Here is a 22,316-nt window from a genome sequence, read left to right on the forward strand (position 1 = left end):
CAAGTAATTACAGAAGAGAGTTGTACAGAGAATTCACAGTGAATAAAAGCAAGGGAAAACAAATATTAATCTTTTTTATGTATTTACAAAACATACAGCTACAAAATGTCGGTATAACTGCTGTTGAGTAAAGCTCACTGAACAACTGCAACCTTTAAATTTGTTAAATGAGTTTTTATGAAAACCTGAGTGTTTTGATTTTACGTTTGCAATGGAACCTTAATAATTTTCTTAAGCACAGAACTTAAACTGAAAATCAATTTACCACAAGAGATGCAATGGACATTTCAGTCAGCTTTCTTTTTCCTCCTCACTTTTATTCCAATGGGCATATTGACAAGGAAAGTTTGTTTTTTCGCCTCTAGTATACTCCTTATCACTGGCAAGAAATCCTAACTGAGAAGAGCATAAACCATTAAGCAGGATAGTGGGAATGTTTTGTTTAAACACTTAGGTTCCCTTCACATTCTCTACTTGGCAGCTTCCCTCACTGTTTCTACTACTTTCTGTGCATCTTAGATTATTTTAGCTAGTAAAGATGCACATGAGGTAAAATATGTGGAAAAACCTATCCAACCACCCCAAATAAGAACTAAGGTATATTATATGAAAAGAAAGCATGACTGCATTCCAATTAAGCACACAATCTCATTTTCCCCTGATAAAAGGAGTAAAAGGGAGGTCTTACAATGGATTTCTGTGTAGTTTGAAATCCCACAGGTTTCTGGGTACCCAAACTGTTAGCACAAACCACCAAATCTTCACAACAGCTCTTCCTCAGATAAATCAGACGAAGGCTGGTGTAAGTATATCTCCTTGTCCTACAATTTCACCTTCATTTGGGGAGACAATACACTTCATAGTGCCCAGTACAGCAGCTGGCTGCATACTTCTAGCTTTCCTACTCCACTTGCCACAGAGCTGCCAGTTAATCTCATATATTGCTAGACAATGTAAGGGAACTATTACTAAAATTAGAACATCAGCTCAGAAGTCACCAAACAGCATTAAACTAATTTGCAGGATGATCAAGAACTTTCAAAACCAATCAAGGTGCTGCAATTCATAACAGTAAGGTGCTCTTTAGAAAGGAAAAAAAAGCAAAAGGATAGATGCTGTCTGATTGATGATCTGCAACTGAGTCCTCCTTTCAGCTTCTATTACTAAAACTAGTGATTAATTCTGTTCAGGTGATGAAGCCTTCAGTGAATGTAATAGTTATTGCCAAAATACACAAACACATTTGAGTAGATCTGACCAATATTCATCACAAAATTTGAAAATACAGCCATGAGTGAGGGGACAGAGTGGCAATCCAGTTAGACACTTATTAACAAGAAAATAAAGGCGTGATCTCTGCTTCTGAGTATTTCCTACAAAGAAACAAGAAACTTCTTTGAATTTCAGGGTTCTGCAGTCCACTCTCCTTTTCTAATTCGTTTCTCTTTAACTCAGCTTAGCTTTGAAAAAATTGTCAAATCAATATTTTTTCTGCCCTGGGCCAAATCTAAAAATTACTGTGTCAGTTTCTGTAGAGCCACTGTGGTCACGCTTGTCCAGTAAGGGCAGAAAGAAAGAATTGTAACCATAAAAGTAAAAGTAAAAACCCAGTAGGCACAAGGATAAAAGTGAGTAAGCAGGACAGAGTTACACTGGGAGAAGAACACACAGAAAAATAAAAGAGATAGTAGGAAAAAAAAAATCAAATGGAAGCTTTCTAAACTACAGAGAAATTATAAGAAAGATCTCAAAAAAGAAAAAGACTCTATTTTTATGCAACTTTTAAAATAAAAATCAAGTCAAAGTAAAAACCACAGGAACTATGCTTCATGCTGAAAAACTTCGACATAACACCAAACCCACATTCCCCCGAGGCAAAATATCAGCCTCACACTAGCAGGAAACAAGAAGATACTGACCATCTCCTCCTTGACCTTTTAGACCACTGGCAAAGTAAAATTTTAGCTACACATCGGCCTCTGCTTTATGATGCCAGTGTTAGGTGTGAGAAGTTGAATTATACACATTTGTGCAATTCACTATTAAAGCACATGCCCATAGCAACTCTTTTTCTTCATACCTTCACAATCAAGTCACAGACACTGACAAAGAGGAGCCTTAAAAGATAAAAAATAAATACTGTCTTTTTTTTAAACTATAAGCATAGCTTAGACACAGATAAACAGTATTAAACATGAGCTAGATAAGTATCAGAATATTTTTCAGTTTCTATTTCATGTACTTTTAGAAAAGGACCAAATCCAGTACCACCAAATCCTATAGTAAATAACCTCTATTCAAAAGCTCAGACATTCAGGTCAAAGTTACAGACGATCTTTTTCAAAAATTGCCATTTTTACTACTGTATTTATTGCTTCAGTTTGGAGAGGTTTAAGTAGTTTGGAAAAACAAGAGAATTCCTTTGACAAGCTGATTTGATAACTGTAAAGAACCTGCTTGCTCATAGTAAAATCTCGATTCCTCCTCAAACTGGGAATTTCGGCTGATGTTACCAGAGAGTAACAGTTCCCTTGTCAAAGCAGAACGCATTTCCAAACAAGGGACTGGTTCTTTCTGGTGCTACACTGAGTGGTGAAGAAAAACAATGTAGTAGGACCCTTTCCAAGCCTAGATATTGGCTTTCGGTGTTATATTTTTTTAGCATTTAGTGCTACCACATCCTACCAGTGCTCGCATTGCCTTTATCATCACAGGAAGCCAAACTGATGGTATAAGATATAACCAGGAACAGTGTATACTGACTAGTCATCTTTCTACCACCCACTTGCCAGTTTGGGTTCTTTTCTCTTCTACAGTTCTTGGTGCTCCGAAAATAGTCAGATGAAAGATAAATAAACAAAGACACTTGATTTTGCCTGAAGCAAAACGTAAAATCCCCCAAATTTAGGAGTATGGCAGCTCTCTGCAAAATGTTTCAAAGAGATGTTACACAGCATGCAGTTTTAGGGCTTGAGGCTTCAGGCTTGCCTAAGAATTTGTTCATTTGACTTCTCCATATCACAGCCTTCCATACTAACCTAAAATCTGTCCCAAAAATAAATGGTATTAAATTTATGCTAAATCTTCAACGCTTTTGGTTTTCTTTAAAAATTTTTTTTCTGATCATAATGAGAGCACAACACACTAAGAATTTCCAGCAGATGAGGAGCAGTTTGTTGAAATGGTGGGGACTGGAGAGGGAGCTAGTTCACACAAAGCTAGTTCAAAGTCACTCCTGTACAAACCAACCTGGATGCTGCAGAGAGAGTGAGCAAAGGACTTGCACTGTTGTTGTTCAGTTTTATCTCCTGATCATTATTCAGGCTTGTCCCCTGAAACAGATTACTCAGGCCAGCCACTTTTCCCTTCTGGATGGCACGCAAGGATTGCCGTCGGTATTCATCCCGGGCCCTGCGTGCCTTGTGGCTCCTTTCCTCATCTGCGGCTTTGGAGCGGCGCACTGAGTGGAATGAACAGAAAGGGCAGGGAGAAGAGACTTTAGAAATACCAAAAGCTATTTACCCTTCTCCTTATAGAAAAACCTACTGTCTTTATTCCTCACATGACCTGATTTTAAGAACATTCAAATTACCAGGCACTGTCAAAGAGATGGCTAACGGGATGATGTCCCTGATGCTTCAAACACAGGCCCACCACTAGAAGCAGCATGCCAGACTTGAGCTATTGATGAGTTACTGGCAATAACTGAGCCTCTACATACTGCGAATACATCTGACACTTGCTTTGGCTGTAATAAGAGAAATTCTGCTTCGGCGCATCTTTTCCACTGGCAGCACACCAAGTTTGATGTTTCAAGAAAGAATGGTAACTACTGCTTAAAATTAAGTCTGTGTTTAAATGACAATGCACATAACTACACTTGCGGGAGGTACTCACAAAATTCACAACCATTTTGTTAATGTTGTTTTCACAACCATTTTGTTAATGTTGTTTTCTTCCTGAAGGGCTGATAAAGTCACAGAAGCCCCCATCTAGAGAGCTGCAGTCTAACAGTGGTTTCAATAACAGTGGAGAGATTAATAGCTGTTGGAAAGGGCAGGCTGGTGCTACCGATGGGGTTGCCTCACACCTGAATCTCCAAAATCACATATAAAAAACCATAATATGTTCTGGAACATTTAATAGACACCTATCAGTTGCACTAACCAGTGAGTTAGATATTTCCATAACCTGAAATGAGACTACTGCTCTGACCATTGCAGGTCAGGCAACTTCCACTAAAGCGTCTTAATTTTAAAACTGATGTACTAAAAGTCCAGTCTTCAAAACAGTATAACATAAATGCACCAAGAATTGTACTGCAAATATTCATCATCTATCAGCTCTTTTCTGGTGCCTCAGGCCCCATTTTGATGATATTTTGGAGACACAAATAACTTCAGGCAGACAAATTATTCCAGTGCAAAACGAACCTTTAACATCCAGTGAAGCAAATATTAAGAAGCAAGCTATTGCCTCCAGTAGCAATTATCAATCCTGCCACAACTATCCTGGCTTAGATCATACCCAATTCATAAACTGCACATGCTATTTCTTACTGTACTGTAATTGTACCTGTGACTAGAAATGCATGATACAATACCAGACAGCTGCATTTCATTAGGTTGTTTGCATACCTCTGGTTTGCACTCCTGAGATAAAGCAAGCGGAAGTATAAACAGATTTGTCCAAATTATGAAAAGGTTTAATGGAATCAAGAAATAAAAGCGCTCAAAGCAAAATTAAATTAAATTAAGCCCTCTGGGCAAATGAGGGGAAAAGAAAAGACCTATATCGTACTGTCATAGGTAGAAAGCTACACAGGGCTAAAAGCTCATCAAGACAGCATAAACAAGTCTTAGATGCTTCATAGGTATACAACTGGCAGGATTTCTGTTCCACTTTGCATACCCCGCAATTTTAGCTAACCACAATAACAAACAACTTTGCAGGACAGAGAACATGAGTAACAGGTTCCACTATTTATCTTACAGGTTGTTATTTTAAAGCATGGATGCTGCCATGCGAATACGACTTCAATGGCTGAAGTATACACCTTACAAAATTTCTGTGCTTTATCCTTTGTAAAGCACTCAGTAATGGCTGCTTTAAATGTGGACTTTGTGTTTGCAACAACACGAGACACAGCGGGGAAGATGAGCGCAACGCAGCTTGGTGAGACACTTAGAAACCAGTCATTGTCACAATCACAGTATACAGGTCGAGGGCAGACAGCTTGGAAGTTTCTGAAATTATTGTCTACCAATGTACAGGCTGCCTGGCAATGGAAAAGGAGAGGTATCTTTATGCCCTACTTCCCTCAGCAAGAGATACTCTTTTCAACAGACATCCCTACTGTATTTTTGCCAGCTAATAAATCTATACCATCAGAACCTACTGACCTGGACTACGTTTTACCAAACAGTATAAAATTTCAGAATTATTTTAATCACAAATCAATAGGGAGAGGTGGCATAGTTTGCAACTGTCAAATACCAACATTCGTAAAAAAATTCTGGATGTATGACATGCAGCCTTCCCTGTCTATCCATATACAAGTATATGTGTTTGCATACACATATGTAACAGTATATGTGTCTGTATACATGTCAGAATAGGGAATGCTGCATGTCATAGACATCTAAATGCATGCATATAGACTTTATTAATACACACACACAAACATATATAGGAATCTATTTCATATTATGAAGAATTTTTATCGACATTTCCCAACTGAGGTATCTGAAAAATCACATCACTCACCATAGGGATACATGGGGTCTTAATCTGTTTTGTTTTGTTTTCTGTTTTGGTGCAGTTTTTTTGTTATTTACTTTTAATTCCTGAAGACTTGTTTTTCTCCCTATCCTATTCTTTGTACTTATTTCCAGAAACGTCTTTCTCTCCTCACATTTCTCTGTCCTTAGAAGCTGTCTAGTACTGTTCCTACTGTGGATCTGTGTTGCTATGTTATCCCAAGTTTCTTTTAAAACTTTCTTACTGAACAAGGGACGTGTAAATAATCAAAGTCACTGGCATCAATAACTTTCAGCAACCGGAAATAGTATTGTGGATAAAGATTCATCCAACCATTGTGGTCAGGAATCTACAAAAAAGTTTTCAATTACACTTCAGACAAGATGATGTGTGTCACATAAACAGTCCTCCCTTACCAGTATCCCCCACAAGTGTAGATACCTTGAGAAGGTAACTTCAAGTCTGACGGAACATCTGAACATATTTCTAAAACGGGTTTTTCTTACAGTAGAATTTAGTGAATATTTGTACCTTTCTCTTTGACTCCGAACCATATCACAAGAAATAAGAACACAAAATTCTGGATTACACCTGGAACAAATATTCGAAAATCAAAGCAGCTACAAATTCTGCATTACTTGTATTTCAGGACACATCATAGACTTTCTCACAAAAAGCAAAAGAAGTCAGGACTTCTGGTACTCTCAAGCAGGAACAGATAACTTTTCTTGACTGGTTGTCCTTTTACAGTAAATGTACTTCTGGCATGACCCCTGCACAAAGCATTAAGTTTAATAATATCTTCAGTGGGCAGATTAGATATCTCAGTGACGTCATCCATCCTTAAAATCTCTGAATCACCACCATAGGTCCATATATCTAGCATCAAGGATTACTACAAGTAATAATTTACATTTTCTTCATCTTCCTTTTACATTATGGAATAACATCAGGACTGACAAGTCGGGGAAATTAGGAGTTTGGTTTGTTTAGTTCCATGGTTCCATCAGTCCACTTCCACTACCCATTTTTAGAGGTGTTGGTACTACCAGCAACAGGTACGTGCATCCTCGCTTGGTGCTTGTAAAATTAAACATACTTCCACTCTGCCTGATGACACTCTAACTTGTCTTAGAAATGCCTGAATGTTTATATTGGTTAGGTACCAATACAATTGCAGCTACAGCAGAGCAACCCAAAAAGTGGGTTATCAAACCCTCCTGGACAACTGGTAAAAACATTCAGACTGAGGTCTGTGCTGTCATGACTATAGGGTTCTCATTAATGGAAATAAAGAGCTTAAAAGCCAGTTTGGACATGTCTGCATGACCTGCAGCGTGAACATACTCTTAAGAACAAAGAAAACTTAAAGCTTGTGTATACAATAGCTATTATAATCCTGTAGGTTTTAATTTGAGTTTGCCTTTTATACCTTGAAGAGTTGGTAAGAGCCTGTTACTCCTCTATGCAAACCTAAATTGTCTTGAGTGAAAACGTAAGAATGCCGTTTACATTTTCACTTAGGACTGGGAAATCCCTATTAGTAGTCCTGGAAAAGTTCCAACACCAAATCATTTGATACGAATGAGGATTAATTCCTGCTGTGCTGCAGCTGAACATGATCACATCATTTGTGAAAGACCAGTAACTCTCCATTTTGTATAATCTATTTTTGCTTTGGAAGAGCTGCGAGTTACTGTGAAAGCAGAAAAATGCCGTGTGCCACAAACATGCATCCTCATTTTTAAATTATTTTATTTGAACATTACCCTTGTTAATAATTCTTGGAAGCTTGTTTATGAGCAATCCAAAATGACTACTTAATAGATAAAATTCAACCTTCAAATTTTCTGAGAATACACACAAATCACACAGTGTTTTTCCGTTTCCTAATTGGAAAATAACTTCCCACAAATACTCTGCAACATGGCTCCAGTTCAGCAATCTTATCTGAAAGCATGTGAATAATCCCATCTCTATTCAAAAATGCACTCGGAGACCCATTGGAGTTCAGCAAGCACATACTTAAGGTTGAGCACTTGCTTAGTTAATGCATAGCTGAACTGGGGACTACTCACTTTAAAATGCAGCATTTCATCAAATACTGCTGCCAGTAAACTCACTCACTTGAATTTCTGTGAAAGGTAAGCACCAAATGAACATAAATTGCTTTAAAATTCAGACAAAAATAAATTCATAGACATAGTTTGTAGGAGAACATAAAAATGTAACGGCATAAAAGAAGCTATAATGAGTCAGCCCAGTGCCCTACTTCAACAGAGACCAAAAGTGGGTGCTTAGGGAAAGGCACAAGAATAGATCAAGTCACTCAACTCTGTTTACATTTTTACTGGCATAATTTTTGTCTGGAGATGAGTACAGCTGGTTAGATGGTATCTGAGCACTTCACTGCTTGACGCAATTTGCAGGGGTTTGAAAGTGTAAGTGTATTAACAATGCCTTTTGCAGTGTTCAATCAGAGGGATATTTATGCTACAGTTTTTCCCTATTATGTTTTGCAGATTTCGTTTCTGCTCTCACAGAGAGGTCACAGAAAATGTGACATAGGGTACTGTTTACTGAATAACCTAGAAACCTACAAAAGGGAACAACCCACAGAAAGGTACAAAAGTACTCAGAATACACACAGTCCTCCATCCAAGTTTAGCCTCTTACTTCTCAGTTTTGAAAAACAGGAGCTTTGAACAGTGGACTGACTCAGTGTTTTCCACTATTCAGCATCTCATTTGCCAACCAGTATACTTGTTCCACATATTAACTCACAACTGCCCTCTAAAATACCCCAGCACATATCCATTAAATGAAATCAAAGGAGGTAATCGCTCTTAGAATATTATTTTTTCCTTTTAGTACTGATTTCTCAGGTTATTCTATACTTGTCATTTAGTACATTAAAAAGCGCAAAAATTATGTATTTCAATTAACACAGTGGTTCTATGGGCTTTCATTGTTATTTGGCACAATGAGGTAAACAGCAGAAGCAAACTCAACCAAACAACAGACACTAATATTAGCAACACTTTGCTTATTGCCTTGGCAATAAACAGCTGAGGGATAATGTGACGAGGGGAGATGAATCCTTATCACATTCTAAATTCCATCTACTAAATAAATTAGTAGTGTCATCAATATCATTGCTACATTTGCTCTCCACAATAGCTGCTCCAGCACTGCTGCTTCTCTTCAGTACTGACCCCCCCAGCACTGTTGCATATAAGGGCTGACTTTAAGGAGGTACGACACAAGGGAGCCTGGCCTTCTTCCTAATAGGCAATGTGGTTCCTATTGCAAGTGTGTAGAGACAAAAGATGTTAATATTACATCTGCTTGTGGTTCCTGTACATGTTCATGCATTCATTTACTTATTTATTGCCTAGCTGCTTAGAAAAGATGACAAGCAGATAGCTTTGCCTAAGTCTAAGCTTCTTCTCAGTGTCCAAAAGAATATTTGGAAGCAAAAGGATTACCATAAAAAGGAAAAAAAACCTGAAATAGAAGGTGAAAAATCTGGTGAAGCTGAGGTCCATTCCATAGCAACCTCAGTTTTTTCCCCACTTCCAGACATTTTTTTATCGCTTCTCTGCTGGGGATTCTAGCTCCGCAGACAGGTCAAGGAAACAGGATGCTAACATTCCTTAGGAAGCTCAATGCTAAGTCTGATGGCATAGTTTAAACCAGCCAGGAACTGGTTTCAGATAAGGCACTAAACACTGCATCTTCATATCCTAAGATGTCACACCCATTTGCTAATGGTGCACAGTTCTAAGCCCTCAAACCAACCAGCATAAATAGAGACACTGAGATAAGCATAAGAGGATAAACAAGGATGTGATACACTCTAGTCATTAGTCTGCAGTTAGCTTAATGCTAAATCAATTACTGATAACAGCATAAACTGGCAGCACAGAATTTATAGTAGGCTGCAAAACCTAACTGCGGTGCTGCCAGCTAGAAGGTGCTGAGCTTACGTTTTGCCGCGGCAGCGCTGTCATTGGCGACCAGGCTAGATCGCTGGAAATCACACATGCTACAGTCGGTCACACTTTTGCCCAGAAGCCAACAGGTATATAGGTGCTGAGGGACACTGGCTGAAGGTGACAGAATTCCTCTACAGCATAAATACTCCAAAGGTTACACAAGAACCCATCTAAATTACCAAGTGGCAGATAGTATCCATCAGCATATGATACAGTTGAGAGTGTTTTGATGGAGAATGCCATCACAGACATCATGGTCAAAACCTTTCATAGCCTGTCCTTTCCTCTCTGCCTTCCCCCCTAATTCCTCCATTGCATTTCTGATATCTATTCCTGTACAACCAGCACTTCTTGGGAAAACCAGGACAACAATTTAAAGCCTGTTACCCCTTTCAGACACTCGTAAGAAAATGATAGCTGGGTTTAGTAATGTTTATAGTATTTTGGTTTATTGCCAGTTTCAGCATAAAGATAGGCTAGGTTTTATTTTTTTAATAACACAGTTGTAAATGTATTTTCTTTCCTTATCCCCTTCCAAAGAAATGCTCAAGTACATAATACCATCCTTTCTGCTATGTTGCTAGCTGATCCTAATTGACAATGCCTCATCTTCTGCAAAACTCAAGGGCTATTTTTTCCCCAACTCATTCCACTCAAACGCTAAAAAACCCAGAAAGCTACAGTTGTCCTTTCTGAATAAACATGTACACCTGGATTTAGATAATTCTCCAGGAAATAATTACCTTCTCTTATTGACAGCTTATATACAGAGGTTTTATTGATCAAAAATGAGTGCAGTCTGCTACGAGCTTTGAAAATGGCACCAGTGTATCTTACATAGATTTAATCCTTGTTGTACAAATGATTCACTATCACATCAATTCCAGGTAATAGGACTTCAGTAATTAGTCTTCAGGAACTCCAGAAGTGATGACTAAAGCCATCAAATAACTCATCACATACTTTGAAACATTTCTTTTACTTCTGTCAATAAATAAGTAACATTACAGCAATATTTTTTCTACTTAATGAGGTATTTCACACGGCACATTCTATCAGCTCTCTAGAACTCCATTTTTAGTATTAGTTGACTAACTTTTGTGTTATATATAATTAATACAACAATGCCACATGAGCTAAGACTTTCTAATTATTTCATTTACTTTTTCTGCTGAGTAATCAAACCAGTATAGATTTAGGAAATAAGATATATTTTTCCCTCAACAAAAATACACGATTCACAATTGCAAAAAAATTTCGTACTTCTAAAGCCAACTATATGATAGACTCCAGATGGAGCAGACATACACGTTGTTCACAATAATCTATTAAGTCACACTTATTCATAATGTGGACCTTTACTTACCTACATTTTGTATGTATAGAAATATATAGTAATATGTTCTGTTCCTTATAAACTTTGAAAAAACACTAATCTATTTTTAAATTAATCACAATGATGATATTAATAAAGAATTTCAGGTTGACTAAAAAGGAATAGCACCTCCATTGAGTAAGATCAACATCATAAGGATTTTTTTCAGAGCAACCATCTAAGTATTAGATACTGTAATCTTTTGAAATTAAATGAGTTTCTGTACTGACCCCATCACCATATGGAAGTAATTAAAATACAGATGAAGACAGATTTTTACCTCTTCAGAGATAGCTGAGGACAAGCTGTCAACATAACTGTGTCCAAATGTATTATTACAAAGCCAAAACTGTTAATTAATTACATTAGACAAAAATTACTGAACTCAGTTACTGTACACGAAAAATTTTCTATAAGGCATTGAGATGGATTCTTATTCAGAAACAAATACGAAATTGGTCAACTCACAGTAACTTCTGCCTGTAAGGTCAAGCTGGTAATTTCCTGCAAATAATGTAGTATATTTTGTATTGCTCAAGGTAGAAATTTTTGGCAGCACCTTTTCCCATTCTACAAGCTTCCTTTTATTTACTTTTAGAAATATATTAATCCTGTGACTGAAATTTTACTCACACTGTTCTTCCCACTCCTGGTCATCATCGCTGTGTTGACTGTGCTGCTGAGCTTGCTTGAGGCTCAGATACAACTCTTTCGCACGGATTTCTTCCTGCTGCCTTATTTGTTCTTCCCCCTTTTGTCTTTCCTCCTCTTCTCTTTTCTAGGAAAAATGAAATAAAAGACAGGTTACTAAAGAAGAACAATGTGTCAAACGTTAGGATGCTGCTTCAGTTGCTTCCTCCCATAGCTTAGCACATCACCTTGGACAAATCAGTGCCTCTTCTAACTTCGGGTTTCTCACCTATCATGGCAGCTTCCTACCTCTTAGGAATTTCTAGGAAGGTGTGTTTTGAGATGTACAGGTATCACAGGAATAAGAAACATGTAAGTTTCTAAAACCTCACATCTATATGGAAGACTTTTTATCACATGGTTCCACCAAAGCCTGTGCTATCCTAAGATCCAGAAGCAGTGCTCATTTTAAGTTCACATATACTCCCATTGGAGATACCACTGTCACTCAGACAGTACACACATCTACAGAACCTGTAGAACTCAGTAGCTGATTTACTGGTGTTCTTAGTTTAGCAACTGTCACCATGTGTCATCGTTACCAACACAAAGAATAATGTTTTCCAAATAGCAGGAACATTACATTCTGGAAGAAAATCCAGATCCTTCAGCATACAGCAGTCACTTTCAAATGTAGCTAAAATTAACACCCAAAAGGTTCCCCTCCAAGAAGGCCTTAACAGAGATGGAAATTGGATACAGATTGCCTTTACAGCTAGCCTTCCACATACAATCAATAAAACAGGAGCTTGATTAGTGCAGAAATAGGAATCCTTATCTGTTTACTAATAAATTTTCCCAATTTCCTTAGGTAGTGGGATAATCAAACTAATGCAAATCTCAACCCTTTGAGAGAATTCAACCACTTTTCAGTTTCCACAAGTAAAATAACATTTCACCATTTAGCACAGCTGAGCTCTACCAGTTTACGTAAGGCAAGGATTTGTCTTCTCACTAATACAAAAGGCCTAAAATATTGCATATTCATAGTGATGTACTATAAACTAGGCTGCTCTTATTATTTCTGAGAAACAAAAGCTTTCTATTGTCAATTATTTTATATTTTAATGCTGGTACATTTGATGGCTTCTAACCTCATCCTCCCATTGTTATCTCCTGACTTCTAAAAAGATTAATTGAGTGGACAATTCATTATTTTTTGAAAGTTTATGCTTTTAGGAAGCACTGATTTCAAAGCCCAGCTTCTTCAAATTATAAAAAAAAAAAATTATAAACACCACAACTCAACTCCTTTTAAATACCCCATAGAATTAGGGATTCCATATTTCAGTTGCTGGCAAGCGGCTTTATTCCCTTCTTAGAAAAAGCATGCAACCAGTTATTCTTTATTCTTATCATAAGAATATTTATTCACTTAGATTCACTACCAAAAAACCATCCAATACTTCTGCGCTATATTTTCAGGAAGATAGACAGACACAGGGGTAATCTTTGGTTATCAAAATGTTTTCTATTTAACGTCCCAAACCACAAGGTAAACTTAATATATGTGTGTGCATAAATCAATCTCACAGCAGTTTCCCAAAATCACACAAGAGTTTTGTCACAAGTTTCTTTATTTAATGTATTGTTGAAGCATTTGTAGTAAAAAGATGAAAGTTTCTTAAAATAACCCAACAGAACGAAAACCAAATTCAGGTAGTTTGAGTTCCTAATGGAAAGCAGTAATGCCTACTAAGAAAATCATGGGGTTAATTGTTTAATTCTGAATCCACAAAAAAAAAAATCATATTTTCCTTTTTTAGAGGAAGAGAAATTTAAAATTTTCTTTACCCAAATTAGTGTATGGATGCACATGCAAATACATCGTGCAACTCCTTAAAGTTGTGTGTATGTTGAAGCAACTTATGATAGTATGACATAGGAATGAAAAGTCATCCTTATGTCAAGAATGAGTAAAAAGCGTATGTTTATATTTAAAATGAACAACAATTGAACTTTTCACATTTACTCCGATGGAAGAATGCAGCAACCAGTTTATCCACTTCTCCCTGTGAACCCAATCCTGCCTATCAGAGCAGAGAGTGAACAGCTATAGTAATCTACAAAAGCATCACCTTCTGCCTAACAGCTGAGAGAAATTGCACCACATGCCACCACTCTTCCAGCACTTCCAGAATAATTAGGAAGGTGACAATTCAGTACATAGGTGCAAATGGCCAAGAAATACCAGCCTGCTGCAACAAATCACACTGGCAATTCAACAGCAAGCAGTAAACCTCTCCAGCTTTAACTCCACTGGAGAATTTGAACAGGCTAAATGATCTTATCTAGCCTCTGGCATTTGAGCATTTACCACAAACTTGTTACTGCACCATGTAGCTCTACTACAGCCAGCTCTAAATAATATTTAGTATTAGCCATGGTTAGCTTCTAATGTTTCAGTCCAGTGACGATGAGAGGAGATTAGGTCAGCATTTAGTTTTTGCTGCAGAAAGGCATAAAAAATGCACTAAGGAAAAGCCAAAATACAGCAGTTGATTTTTTTCCAGTGGAAAAATCGAGCTTCAGGCAGCCATGGCTCTTGGGATCTCTCTGGGGAGACTTCTCATCTCACAGGATGTAGAGCAGCTGAATGATTGCCACCCTGCTCAGGGCAAGACCTACAAGACACAGTTGTTACAACAGTCCTCTCAGAAGCAGAGGACCCTCTAATGCTTCAGGCTGGCAGGAAGTGTCTTTGGCAGCCCTGAGAGCTGGAGCTAATCGCCTGCATTACAGATGCTGTGAATCTCCCAAGACCCCTCAGCAATTGCCCCTGAGCCAGGGCAAGCATTCAAGCTACCTGCCAAACAGCTTGTCTTCAGATCTGGGCCCTTAGGACTCCCTGCTCTGAGGGAGGGAATCTGGAAACGCCCGGGGTCCCCAGCTCCAAGACAGCCTATTCTCAGCAAGGCTGACTCAGCAGGCTGAATTCGGAGATCAGTGTTCTCCACAAACCCACCTGGCAGTTTCCAACAGAGCTGTGAGTATCAGCAGAAGCATGTCCAACCCTTCCTCACCATTTTCTGAGAAAATTCTCCCACTTGCCTCAGAGAACAAAATGTTTGCAGAGACATTGCTTTCTTCTCTCCTACCAGTGTCTCAAAAGGAACACAGGATTCACTGTTCTGTGCACATGGACAGATGTATGAAGTGTAGTCATGCTTTATGTAGAGGTCATGGATACACTATTCACAAATGGATCTCATAGGGAGGTCACAACATACCGTGGTTCACAAAGACCCTCTTTCAGATGAGAGAGAAAACAAAGCTAAGATCTATTCCTGACTGGGAGAGATCTGAGATGTAATGCATGTGCTGGAACAGGTTCTCCTTGGGTAACTTGCTGTAGATCCAGTGACAATCCACTAAGAGTTTGTCTCTGGATCTTAGGGACTCTTCACAGTTTGAAGTCCTGTCTTGTAAACTATCATCATTAGTGCCTCAGATTTTCCCATTTACCCACAGAAAATATCAGAGCTTTGCCAGTTTTTACTGATGATCCAGAATAAAGACAGTTGCTTCAGCAGTACAGTCATTACTGATGTCACTGGGGAAAAGGTTTTTCTTTAATATCATAGTTCCTCACAAATAGAATAGAGAAGTCCTGAACACCTGATCTCCATCAGCAACTAAGAGCTGCCTCATTTCCAATGTAGCTAGAGACAGCTGCATAGAAAAAAAAGAATTTCAGAACTGTGGTTACACAACAGAAAACAAACTGAAGCACTACTAAATCATTGTAGCTGCGACTGAATGGACCTGACTGACATTTTTGGGATGAGCTGGGTGCTAAACCCCAGCAAGAAGTTGCTGTATTCCTGGATTTCCCAAGGACAGCATACATGTAAGAGTTCAATGTTTTGTTGGCACATCAAAGCACAGAGCTGAACCTACAGCTTACCTGCACCTAAAAGTAACAGGCTCACTCAAGTGCCTGATGTTTGCCTGAAGACAGGAGTATTTTTTTCAGATCAGAACAGAATGCTCACTGCTGTATCCTAAGAAGCCCACAGAACTGTCAGTGGTGATGCTGACATTTTACTGTATTCCTGAAGTCTATACCTGGCAGCAACTGCCTGAAGAATCAGTTCCACAGTGCTTTCGGGCACAGTAAAGCTCAGGTATGTGTTGAAAGCCCAGCTAAATCAGTAAGATTGAAGTGTGTTCTTTCTATTAAGCATAAATTGTCTATATTAGAAATTTCCTGAGCTGAAGCACCAATTACTCTGCACTTCTCTGAAGGCTGCTTCTAAGCTTGTCATCTTTGATGAGAACAGGAACAGCCAGGACATAGAAGCTGTTGGAGCCACACCTTAAAAAAAAAGCTCACCACAATCCCAATTGAAATTAAAGGTCAAGTCTAGCATCAAAAAAAGAGGAAGCAAATTCTAATGCACTGGTATTCTTTTGTTGCCTGTCAATGACGTAAGAATTACTTGTCTTTAAGGGCTGCTTTTACTGAATATTTTTGATGCATGGAAAAAGAATCCCAATAATGGCCATAAAAGTTTATATGCAGCTTTTGGCTAATACATTTCATCTTCCAAGGAATGTTTAAAAAGCATTCTAGCTTTACTGTCAACCGTGCTTATATTATTAAATTTGGCAGGTATCTGATGTTGTCATACAGACAGTACTTTCCTATTAATATTCTCTTGTTTTACACAGACCACATGAAGAACAAGTTAAGACAGTACCTCTCTAATTTCTAAATGCATCTGAGGGGTAGCACCCTCCCTTGGCTGATGCTCATACCTTTAAATTTGCCCTCTGCACATTGTTCAGGGCTCTTAAAGCCAGCAACCAGTAACAGAAGAAAATTATGCCTATGATCTCAGAGCCTTTCCGAATTAGCAGAAAGATTAATGATAGTAATTGTGTCTCTTATTTGTCCTTTGCAATAGGTGCATAAAAGACTAGCTCTCCTTAAACTGTAAAAATAGAGCAGTCAACATTTATATTCTAGCATCATAAATTAAAGACATTTCTGCTTAAGAAACACCAAGGAAAGCAATACTTTTCTAATAGTGTTGGAAAAGGAAACAGGGCTCATCCTTCACTTTGATATGTGAGATATCATTTATCTAGTGCAGGCAGCCCTAAAGTCCCATGATAGGTCAAGAGGAATAAACGCATTTAGAAAAGGAGTGTTTGTGATGCAATTTGGTTAGAAATTAAACACATCAGCAGAAAGGACATAGATTCAATCTCCCAAATCAAAATGCTTCAAGAGGATGAATCATTAGCAAAGACTGAACTTTTCATACCCGAGTTTGGAGACAGATTTAAACATGGATTGGTCATCACCACAGAAGGATAGTTACTGATGCATTAAATATTTTAAACCCATTAAAGTGGGCTCGCTAACTGATCTGCATCTCATTCCACACCCTGAATCATTCATGAAAGGTACATTTCTTCATGATTTCGATGATTGCAGTCATACATGAGTAGATTCCTTGATTGGCTTTTTTTTTTCCCGAACACCTAGGTTCTATTCACTTTTTGTAGCTGGAGATAGATGCCAGGAACATAACTTTCCTCTTTTCCCATCTAGGTACCTTTCCACTCATTCAATTTGTAAATATTTCATGTACTTCTTCCACAGCACATTAGTAGTTACAAGAAGAGTGGAATTGGAGGGAGAAGGAAAACCAAGTGAACTTAAACAAGCCAGTTGACAGAGGAGTTAACCCTCCCATATAGGCCTGTGAGATTCACTTGTCTTTGAAATGCTTTCACTATTTTTAAGTAGTCCTACAGCACTATATACAAGATCTGTTCTTTCAAGATCAAGTAATAGAAAAGCTGCTTTTCTGAGTAGCAAAAGTCTGGTGTTATTGTGCTAGGGATCAATCCTGCATTTGGATCTCTGCTGATGGAACCTTATGTTAGCCCAAGGCCCTCCCAAAAGATCTCAAATTATGGGCCTAATTGAAGACCTGGGATGAAAGTGTAATTAGGCTATGCTGTTGTATTAATACAGCAAGTGCTGGGAGCACACCAAACAGGTATGTAAAAAAATTAAAAAAAATCACTGAGGAATATCTTATTTCTAAACTAATTTTTGAAGCCAAAGAGTTCATTTCTGCAAGGTCTTGTCTTAAAAATTGTGGTTGTGTTGGTTTAGCCCTGGCTGGAGGCCAGACAACCACCAAAGTCAGTCTACCACTCCCCTTTGTATTTGGACAGGGGAGAAAATATATATTGAGAGGCTTAGGAATCAGTGTAAGGACGGGGACAGATCATCCTGTCATCAATGGCATGGGTAAAACAGACTCAACACAGAGTGAAGGAAAGAAAACTACCTAATTTATTAGACTACACTAAAAAAACAGTGAAAACGGAGTCTGGAGCACAACCAGATCTTAAAACAACAAGACCGGATCTTAAAACACTTTCCCCCCACCACTACCTCCTTAGCAGACTTTAGTCAGGGTTTTTGCTCCCTTCTTCCCCCCTGTTGTGGCACGGGGAGGGGCAGGGACTGGAAAAAATGGGGTTCTCAGTCACTTCCCTCATGAGCTGTTTTCCTTTTCCAGATCTTAAAACACCTCTACCTCCAGATCCTGCTCCCTTCTTAGCAGACTTCACTTTAGTCATGTTTTCACTCCCTTCTTACCCCCCCATCATGGCACAGGGATGGTCAGGGACTGGGAAAATGGATGTTTCAGTCAGTTCCTTTCAGTTCCTTGCAAATTGGTTTCCTTCTCGGCCGGGGGGGGGGGGAATGCGTTCGTTCCACACCCTCCTCCTGCTGCACTGTGGGGTCCCACCCACGGGAGACAGTCTCCCAGCACCCAACTATGCAAAACTGTAACAGTGTTGTATTTCAATTATTGCGAGCATTCTATTCAAACCATAACCTGAAAAAAGGTTTCTGTTTCTTTGAGAAAATAAAGATGGTGGCAACTTTATGAATAGGGCTAAAGAATTCCTGGCCAAAGGTTAGTATTTGAAATTCAAAGAAGAAACTAATCCAAATTCTCATCCCATTTACAGCAGTGCAACTCCTGCTCCTGCCGGTCACACAGTTGGAGAATACCTCCTCGCTTCCCAAGAAATAGTCAGAACAGAGATCACCATGACATTGCCTTTCCATCAACATGAAAATGAACAGAATTGGGTTTTATTCCTTTTCAATCGTACCAGCCACTGAAAGACTAGTTTTCCTTAACAGAAAGATATGACTGCTGGCCACTAAATGTCTCACAAGTTTCTCACTATGCTTTTTCAAAAAGTCTCTTTGAAGCAGAACAACAACGGTGAGCTTGTGGACATTTACCCCATCAAGTGCACTGTAGATCGACCACAGAGATGTAAGTGAACAGGTCTGTATCAGTCTTTGTTCAAGAGGGCTTTGCTTTCCAGAAAGCAGAGGAAAGAGCATTTAATTAGTTGCTCTGCTCATTATTCATACATTAATAAAGGCACTTGAAAGGTATAGTTTCATTACTCATCGACATCAAATTTCAAAGGCCCTGTTCTCTTCTATGAATTCAAATTATTTGTGCAAAGGTAAATCAGCATCTTTGTGCAGAGGAGGCTACAGGAACTGCCCTGGCTTTGTGCTACACAACCACCCTCAAATCCCAGGTCCACAGTTTGCAGAATGACAAGTAACTTGCTTAGTTTGTAATTGAACTGCATACATTAAACACTGAGTTTTCCAGCATTCATCCCATCAAAGAGGGCCAAGGGGGAGTCTATACACATTTTCCACACCTTTAATCACCATCCCAGGAAGGTAAAAGTCATATAGCAAGCAATCAGCAGGAGAGAGGTGTGTAGTTGGAAGTTACTGGATGCAGATCTCCTAGGAGTCATTCTGCTAGAACCTTTCTCCATGGTAACCCAGCCTCACCACCTTGTGCAGTCCCAGACTCATAAGACTGAGAACTTCTCTGCACACTAAACCAATTGTATTTTTTCTCATTATTTAAACAAGTTCTTATCTTTATAAAGTCATATGAGAAGGGTAAACAGAGGCATCCCTTTCCTGCTCAGTTTTCCAATCATTACTTTCTACAAGAGAATATGAAAAAAATATAATTTAACAAACATTAAAATAATACAACTGAGCTTTAAGAAAATTCAGGATGAAATTAAAAAAAAAAAAAATCGGGCAAATGAACTCCCAGCAAAGCCAACTGGACTTTTCCTACGCTTTGAGTAGGACAAGGATCCACCCCTCATTGTCTTAATAGCAAGGAGTGATCAAATTTTCAAGTTACATATGTGAACAACTTACCCAAAATACACAGAATATGTTCAAGCAAACTAACTTAAGATGAGACATTCCACAATTGTAGATTTCCCCCAGTGTGATTCATTCAGCACAGCTGACTGAACAACTCTATTAATGTGCAAGCTGAATAACCAGTTTGATTGTCCTGACACTTTTGAATGAGATACGTAATTTTTTCGCATCACTCACCCAGCTGTTCTAGTGAGCACCATGTAGCTATTTGTATATTCCAGAATGAAAAATTACAACTCTGGGCTTTAAAGCTTATTAATAAACATGCACTGAAGGTGACAAGAACCTTGAATCCATATAAAAAGACTATTAAAAAAAAATCTAAATCACTGTATGCAAACCTTCAGTTCTTCCTGAATTTTTTCCTCTTCCAATTTGGCAGCTTTCCGATCTTCCATTTCTATTTTCCATTTTTCTGCCACTATTCTGGCTTTTTCTTGAGCCATAGCATCCCGGAATTTCTTTGTAATTTCAGCCTCCTTTTGTCTCCTTCAGAAAAGAATTTGAAAATAAAAATAAGACACTGATTATTTTTTTAAAATTGAGGCTCAGTACTTGCTCACTGGCTGCAACAAATAATTAGTATAACAATGCATGGAAATATTCAAGTAAAGAATTAAAACGTGTTTGACCTACTACAGATCAGATTTGAGGAAACTACCCAGAAAGCAGACATTTTCAGTTTTTGATAACTAATTAAAATAGTACCTTCTAAATTAGAGAAGTACTTCTTGGATATCTTTGAGTCATACCCTGTATTTTTCCTTCCCTGGCTGAAAAACCAGATTTTTCTGACAGTCTAGCAAAGCGTGATTGGGAATCCATTGTCTCTCCAATGCAGATGTCTGACAAATTCTTACACTGGATTGTTTATTAGTACTGACAGTGTAAAAGGAACGCAGAGCACAGGTTGAAGCTTTTAATCCCTGCTTAAATATGCAGTCGCTGTAAGCAAGAAGAGTCCCATATGAAAAAGAACACTATAGAATAATCTGATATATAAACTGTCACTTTTCAGTACTGCACTACAAAAGGAAGTGCGGGAGGCAGGTGGCCTACTTCCCAACAATATCAAGCATCAAAACACTTTTGAATCTCTCCCAAAGCTGGAAGAGGCCCTGCTGGAAACACCAGCATGGCACTTTGTGTAATCAGTTTCTGAACTGCTGGGATAAGAATTAATACAAGCAATATGCAAATAAAACCAATTTTAGAAAGGGTTTTATGCACCAAATCCCCATTGTGGGCACAGATATGTGATACATCAAACATTTCTAATTTAATAAGCGCAAAACCAGATTGTTTAAATTTTAGTTATTTAAAAACTGGTCAATGGTTTATGAAAATTCCCCAAAACAAAAATGTTTGCATCACTTCTTTATCAAAGATGATTTTTGCTTTTCAGTATTCAATAAAAATAAAAGTACATTTTTCCCGTGCTGAAAAGTTGCCAAAACAAGTGAAAACAAATGTTCACAAAACATACTTACCGGTTTTACCCACCATTACCTGCCACCTTTCTACAAGGCCATGTCTCCCATTATGCCAAGTGGACCCTGAATTCAGACTCTTAAATCCTCACCATAGTTCTTCTGCCTCCTTCTGTGCTTGTTGCCTGGCTCGCTCTGCTATGAGCTCCTCTGAAATCTGTTCATACGGCTTGTCACCTGGGGCTTCTCCCATAACCCAGACCCAGACCTCACCATCCTTCCCACGTAGCCACTGCACATGTTTGCCATTACCTGCAACAGCCACCAAGAACAAGCAAACGATATAAATATGGGCTCAAATTCTTACATAAACAGAGATGGAAAGATAGGAAATCTGTAATTTAGAAACATTAAGCTTGCAATTTACAATTAAGAATAAAACATTACTACAAGGTTGAATGAAATCTTCAGATTTGATCAATCTACCAGGCTCAGGGGAAAAAATGGTTTGTACACTCCATCTCGCATTGTTTTTTAAAGATTTGTGGGACTCACTGTCTCACAAAAATAATTACTAATTCTGACACGCACATCCCAGAATTTAGGTATTAAAATTCCTTTGAAATTTTCTTGCTTTACTCGACATGGGATGAGTGAAGAGAATGGAAAAAGATGGAGGGACAATAACCACCAGTGAAATTATGCACCTAGCAATACCTTCACACACAGAAAATGTTGAGTGTTGGTCATACAGATACTTCAGAGGAACCCTTGCAAAAAAATTCCAGGAATTCCTT

General features: G+C 38.3%; 1 protein-coding gene across 1 annotated transcript in view; it reads right to left on the bottom strand.

Moving 5' to 3' along the window:
* Positions 1 to 22,316, bottom strand: part of SH2D4B (SH2 domain containing 4B) — a gene marked incomplete at both ends in the record, with an annotated part of 57,220 nt that overhangs the window by 22,166 nt on the left and 12,738 nt on the right. The window contains 4 exons of the mRNA XM_084265795.1: positions 3,250 to 3,460; positions 11,767 to 11,911; positions 20,431 to 20,578; positions 21,672 to 21,831. Of these exons, the coding sequence (XP_084121921.1) occupies positions 3,250 to 3,460; positions 11,767 to 11,911; positions 20,431 to 20,578; positions 21,672 to 21,831 (664 nt within the window). The remainder of the gene's footprint in view (positions 1 to 3,249; positions 3,461 to 11,766; positions 11,912 to 20,430; positions 20,579 to 21,671; positions 21,832 to 22,316) is intronic.

Source organism: Gallinula chloropus (genome assembly GCF_964237585.1).
Source record: "Gallinula chloropus genome assembly, chromosome: 5".
Classification (NCBI taxonomy): Eukaryota; Metazoa; Chordata; class Aves; order Gruiformes; family Rallidae; genus Gallinula; species Gallinula chloropus.